The sequence below is a fragment of the Jatropha curcas genome, chromosome 10 (genome assembly GCF_041381405.1).
Source record: "Jatropha curcas cultivar XTBG-Jc1 chromosome 10, XTBG_Jcur_1.0, whole genome shotgun sequence".
NCBI lineage: Eukaryota > Viridiplantae > Streptophyta > Magnoliopsida > Malpighiales > Euphorbiaceae > Jatropha > Jatropha curcas.
Window position 1 is genome coordinate 23,375,905 of NC_143160.1, and position 6,810 is coordinate 23,382,714.

General features: G+C 33.3%; 1 protein-coding gene across 1 annotated transcript; it reads right to left on the reverse strand.

Annotated features, from left to right (window-relative positions):
- Positions 1-268: 268 nt before the first annotated feature.
- LOC105632404 (isocitrate dehydrogenase [NADP]) lies at positions 269-3,753 on the reverse strand. The gene is made up of 15 exons (XM_012214779.4): positions 3,469-3,753; positions 3,210-3,253; positions 3,007-3,116; positions 2,799-2,836; positions 2,636-2,713; positions 2,469-2,522; positions 2,286-2,387; positions 2,092-2,183; positions 1,890-1,993; positions 1,552-1,620; positions 1,355-1,470; positions 1,145-1,179; positions 913-1,055; positions 676-798; positions 269-588 (listed from the first exon to the last, which is right to left on the reverse strand). Exons 1-15 carry the CDS (start codon positions 3,515-3,517, stop codon positions 495-497), a joined length of 1,251 nt encoding a protein of 416 aa, XP_012070169.1. The 5' UTR covers positions 3,518-3,753; the 3' UTR covers positions 269-494.
- Positions 3,754-6,810: the final 3,057 nt, after the last annotated feature.

Consider the following 6,810-nt stretch of genomic DNA (forward strand, 5'->3'; position numbering starts at 1 on the left):
AGTTATGGTAATAAAATTGTCCACTAACCATAATAACTTCTATTTCTTAATTTGTGTGAAAAAAAATGAACTATCTTTTCAAGGGTGGGGCGGAAGGAGTATGTACACACACACACACACACACACACACATATATATATATATATATATATATATAGATTCAATAAAGGGATGCCATTATCTACTACTTTGCCGTGCCCTTCAGATCTCTATATATGTCCAAATGTAAATCCATTGCAACAAACATTAGACCTTAGACAATCCAACATTAAAACTGAGAAAATTATCCATTCCTCAAATTATCATTATTCAAGTTTCTGTAAAAATTTTAATTGTTGGCTCATTATACTTCCCTCTCTAAACCAACATGAAACATGGAACTGAATTATCAAGAAGAATAAATAAAAAGGACAGGTAAACATTATTCCAATATATACCATATTTGAGTTGAACCAAACTTGTGCATGCACATTGTGAAGCGCCAACCCCAGAGTTTACAACTTCGCTTTGGTACTCAATCTTACCCTCAGCTCCTCAGCCACAGAATCGATGAACTCCTCTGTATTCAGATACTGAGCCCTTGTAACCCTATAAAAAGATAAAACATTTTCATCTGTGTAACTCAAAGAGAAACAGCAAAGGTCTAAGAAGACTTGGCCTTTTGTGATTCCTTACTTAGGCCCATGGATAAGTAGTGCAAGGTCCTTGGTCATCTTTCCTGATTCAACAGTTCCAACACAAGCCGCTTCCAGTTTGGCAGTAAAATCCAATAGTCTGGCATTACCATCCAACTTTGCCCTGAAGATATAATTATTGACGGTCATTTGAGGCTTCAAAATACCCCGAAAATTGCATTCTTGAAGATTTTCAAGCTCCGACTATAATATTAAGCACACAGCATTAATGTTATACCTATGTGCAAGACCTCGTGACCAAGCAAATATTGATGCTATGCTGTTTGTACTAGTTTCTCCTCCTTTCTGATAAACCCTGTAATGGCGGGTAACAGTGCCATGGGCCGCTTCAGCTTCAATAGTTTTTCCATCAGGGCACACCTAGAACCCATATTTCAAGGAATAATGGTAAGAGAGTGAAAACAAGGAATACTTATGAGAAAAGACAATACTGAACACAGCATTTATACCAGTATAGATGTCATAAGTCCAAGAGAACCGAATCCTGAGCCAATGAATAACACATATGTTCAAGGAATATAATCAGAAGTGTTAAATTTCTAGGCAACAACAGCCACTCAACAAGCACCTTTTCCATTAACTTCAACAAAAACAACCAATAAAAAAAGGCAAAATATGACGTCCACATCATTGCTCAGGCTACACGTACAGATACGAACCTTGGGCTAAGAAATCACTCTGAACATCTCCATCATAATTTTTACACGCCCATACATAACCTCCTTCACTTTTAAGGGCATAAGCAACCATATCATCAATGAGACGATGTTCATACCTAGAAATCAGCAAATATAAGACAACCATATATTGCTGAAACTGGCCAAACCAACCAACAAGTTATGTAGAAAATACTCACCATATTCCAACAGCCTCAAACTTGGATCTCCATCGGGTTTCATAAACTTCCTGAAATATGTCCTTGAACCTTCAAGAAGAGTCAAAAGAAGTGAAGCACCAAGGTTATGAGTAACAGATATGTGATGTACATGCAGAGGAAGGAAAGAAAAGTCTGGTGCCATGAGCATAATCAAATATCCTTTTGCTGTGGAAGATATTCCTAGGTATAACCTCTCTCTGATTATGTATTGGACATAAACTTCAATCGTGCATATTATTAGCACCATAAGCAGAAACTTACTAAGGAAACACAGAAAAGCAACTTTGAGGAGAAAGCCAATCAAGGTAAGGAAGTACCTTCCATCATATTGTTTAAGAATTGTATTTTTTGTGCTAAGATAAAGGGGCAACTTCTTCTCATAAGCAGTGTTCATTGAAGACTCAGCAAATGCATGTATGGACTGTATTGCAAGTTAGATAAAAATATAACAGTTACAATTAATTTCTAGCAACAATATTGGATCTATTGTAAACATTAATAAGGGGGAAGGATGAGAACCTCATCAGTGTTATACATGGACAATGCCACACCTCCAGCCCCAGTGAACTTGAAAACCTCAAATTCTGTCTTCTCACCATGTCCTTCTGGTACTGCAGAAGTTTTTATTGCCTTCAGACAATGATATACAAAAACATTACAAGAGAGAGGGAGGGAGAAAGAAGCTAAATTTGATGCACGAATGTCATCTTTACCAAAAACCAGCTTAAGTTTGCCTGATCCTTTTATAACCGTGTCAGTTGCTCGGTACTGGTCACCGAAAGCATGCCTTCCAATGCAAATTGGCTTGGTCCAACCTGTAAAAAACAACAGTATACATTACTCCATTCTTTTCAATGACAAAGAATCAAACAGAATATCAATAAATCAATGCAAACCTGGAATAAGACGCGGAATGTTTTTGCATATGATTGGTTCTCGAAAAACAGTACCTGATAGTATAACCAAATAAATAAATAATAAGAGGCCAAGCAAATAACCACATAGATAAAGAGATTAAGCAAACGTGGAACATGCTTGAGGGAATAAAAAATCGTATATTTACCATTTAAAATGTTGCGAATAGTCCCATTTGGACTCTTCCACATTCTTTTCAAGTTAAACTCCTTGACACGAGCTTCATCTACAAGATAGCAAACCAAGATTACAAAAATTTTGGAAATATTCACTAATAATTATGTACATAATTCCTATAAGAAATTTTATACCTGGAGTAATTGTTGCACACTTAATTGCCACATTGTACCTAAAATTGCAGGGGAAAAAGGCAGACAAGTAATAGTATGATTCTGAGAAGGTAATGCACATAGCAAATCAACAGTCATTATGCAGAAAATAAGCAATTTTAAAGAACTTATTCATTTATTTGTCATGGACAAGTCATAGAAACAAAGAGAAGTTGGATTCAGCACATACTTAAGAGTGGCTTCAGCACTTTCTATGGTGATTTTATCATCAGTAGCATCTCGATTGGAGAGTCCAAGATCAAAATACTTTATATCCAAATCCAAAAATGGGAAAATAAGCTGTAAATTGCCAACAGACAAGAAAAGAAATTATAAAAAGAATATTGTATCATTGAATTGTTCAAACAAAAAATAAGAAAAGATAGAAGAAACCTTATCTTTAATAGATTTCCAAATAATTCTAGTCATTTCATCTCCTGCATCAGAAAGAATGAGAAAAAGAACTCATTAGTCATACCCAATTCAAAAAGAAAAGCTTCCAAAGATATCTGAAAATATATATAAGATCAAAATTACGAAGTGATCAAGTGAACTGACAGAGTATAAATATGAGGGATCATGGGATAAGAAAAAGAGTAAAAGAGAAAGGAAAAATTGAAATTAGAAGAATTTAAGATTGGAAGAGACCCACCGTCCATCTCAACGATGGGATTGGCGACCTTAATCTTCTGGAACGCCATTTTTCTCTGCTGCGGAGCGTTCGATTCCTTACAACTGCAACTAAAAGGCAAAAGTGGAAGACAAAATGCTCGGAAGACGGAAGCCTCTTCTTTAACACGGGGAGGGAAAAGAAAGGAGTTTAGTCTAATATAAGAAGTCTTTATTACTTATTGGGTTTAAAATCGTAGTTATCCTTTCAAAAAGGAAAAATGAAGTTGGTTTCTTCCTTTCAAGGAAATGTTTTTTTTTTTTTTTTGCAAGACAACCCAGTACAGGAGGAAATAATTAATTATTAATCTGGAACCAAGAGGTCTCAGGACATCACCCTTGCCATTAGACTGGGTATTGCATATTATTTGCAAGTAATTTACTAATTTGGTGAACATTTTTATGTATATCTAATTTGTTTGTTGGATTTGAAGGGTACGCTGGAAAATAAAAGTTTCATTAAATGTGCTTGTCCGTCTCTTTCCAAATTGAGAGGAAACAAAAGACAATTTAAAAGAATAAAGGGATATACATTTTTATTCTTTTTTCTTGTTATTTTAGTATCCAAATCCGAACAATGAAAAAGTAAGGGAAAAAAACAACGTTTCTTTCTTTCTTCGTATTTCTCCCATGAAAGACGGAATTTTGACAAAAATAATTTTTTTATAAGAGATTGAGACAAAAATAATGAGTTTCAAAAAATTATTTTTCGATCTAATGTCAAATCAAAACTATTTACCAATTTAATATTTGTCTTGCCATGGAGAGAAAGTGTTACCCTAAAACCACAAACTCAGTTAACAGTTTTAATGCAATAGAAAAAGTAACTCTGTACTGACAAATAGTTAATAAAAAGTGATTACATGAATAAACAATAATTTTTATTTTGTATTGAGACTAGCAATTCAACTGGTGGTTTCAATACAAAATAAAAATTTTAAATTTTCAAATGACCTTTTAATGCAAATATGGGATGTGACCACTAATCAGCAAAAAGTATACAAGAGAATAATGTTTTATTAAGAGTCCACCGGGTTACCTAATTATTTTAATAAAAATAATATTTATTTACCTAAAATATTGTTAACCAAAATTTTAAATTTTCAAATGACATTTTAATGCAAATATGAGATGTAACCACTAGTCAGCAAAAAGTATACAAGAGAATAATGTTTTATTAAGAGTCCACCGGGTTACCTAAATATTTTAATAAAAATAATATTTATTTACCTAAAATATTGTTAACCAAAACACACCATTTAGTGGTTTTGATTTATAAATATTTCAAGTTAAGAAATAAAAATAGAAGTTTCTTTACACGGTTACAAATTACCAAGAGTAATAAAGTGTTTCGAGTTGAACTTGTATTATGTTAAAAATGTTTTAATAACTAATACATGAAAAATTAGCCATAGTAGTATCTATCCACGTCCTCCTGTTCCACATCTTGGAGGCCTCCTATTAAGACGCGAGTTTTAGCATGCTGCATCTTCTCTAATGCCTTGATACTCTTCTCCATGCTCAATATTTATATCGATATTCATGTGAGGAGCTTGAACCATATTCATAGATGGTTGTTGTGGGTTGAGAATGTCAGAAGAATTTGTTGATCCGGTGTCATCATTATCTTAAAGAAATCATTAGATGAATGTCTAGCATGAGATGTAGATCCATCACATGTGTTGAAAGACGTCGCAAAAGTATTGAAAGCAGGTATTTTATATTGAAATGGTGTTGCCTCGCCCATTTCAGGAAAGTAGTATGGGTTTGTTGGATTGTCATCATCGAAGTGTAATGAGCGTTCGATGAGATTTCGCAGATGGTACACTCCACTCAGGTTGTGGTGCAGAAGATGATGTGTCGGGCATATTAGCGTGATAACCTTCATAATAGTTATATGTCATATTAAAAATCATTATATTAAAACCATCAAATGATATCTGTATTTTGGTGAAAATATATTTTGAGTAAATAAATATTTTTTTATTGAAACCATTGGTTAGTCTAGTGGACTCTTAACAAAACACTATTCTCTCGTGTATTTTTTGCTAACTAGTAGTCACATCCCATATTTGCACTAAAACAACCAAATGAATTGTGTATTTTAGTAAAAAGGTCATTTGCTAATTTACAATTTTTATTTTTATATTGAAATCGAATGTGGCATCTATTATCTAATCCTTCGAAACCGAATAATGAGTGTTACAGGAGCTTTAAATTGAATGTAAATTGTACCTACTTTTAGCATTGGTAATTAATATGCTTTATTTATTTTTGCAAAATTTTGTTGAAATTCAACCTGTTTATTGTTCGTATTATTCATTGCAATCAAAACGAACTATTCTCATATATAGATGTGCCTATTTTGAGATTATATTAAATGGACAAAAAATTGCAAAGTGTCAATAATTTGTACATTAGAATCTATATAAAGTTCATATTCTTCATTGCAATTAGACAAACGATTCTCATATATAGGTCACCACATTTTGACAATATAGTAAGGGGAATAAAAAGTTGTCATATATTAGTCAATTCCACTTGCCTAGTAAACTGCAATTTGTCATAAGAAATTTGCTTCAACTACTAAGACTAGATTCCTTGTTACAAATCCCCATATTTGGATTTCAAAAAAGATGGCACCAATGGCAATATTTAGCCACCAACCTTTGTAAAAATTATCCAGAAAACAAAAAGTACAAAGGACAATTTCTAATATCAATTCATTCTTCATAAAAAAGAACAAAAGTCAACTTCAACTCCTGCTATACACCCCTTGAAGTTATTCCTCGTCTATACTACTTGCAGCTCGTTTTGATGCTGGTGCAAAAACTTCACCTCATTGGTTTGACCACCCCTTTGTAAAGGATAAAGTAAGTGGAAATAATCTCCATATATGTAATGCCAAATAGTTGTTACCCTTCAACTGTAATCCCCATTTCTTCCCCATCTCGCTTTCCATTAATTAAAAGGAAGGATGGGACTCTACGGTTCTATGTGGATTACAGAGAGCTCAACAAGAGCATTGTGAAGAGCAAATTTCCTATATCCCTTCTAGAGGATTTATTGGATGAGTTATATAGGGCAATCATATTCTCTAAAATTGATTTAAGGTTTGTTACCACCAAATTAGGATGAGGCAAGAAGGTATCCTTAAAACTAATTTTAGGAGTCATTTAGGGCACTATGAATTCCTTATAATGCCCTTTAGGTTGACCAATGCACTAGTAACCTTCAAAGCTTTTATGAATACCCTTTTTCAACCCTATCTTAGAAAGTTTGTGTTTGTCTTTTTTTATGACATTCATATATACAGACCTACTCT

Excerpts from the sequence above, each read along its gene's own strand:
- LOC105632404 (XM_012214779.4), bottom strand. The coding sequence starts at position 3,517 with ATGGCGTTCCAGAAGATTAAGGTCGCCAATCCCATCGTTGAGATGGAC. Across the intron at positions 1,621-1,889 it reads CTTAAACAATATGATGGAAG|GTTCAAGGACATATTTCAGG; the intron begins GTACTTCCTTAC and ends CTCTTCTTGAAG. Across the intron at positions 1,180-1,354 it reads GAGTGATTTCTTAGCCCAAG|GATTCGGTTCTCTTGGACTT; the intron begins GTTCGTATCTGT and ends TCATTGGCTCAG.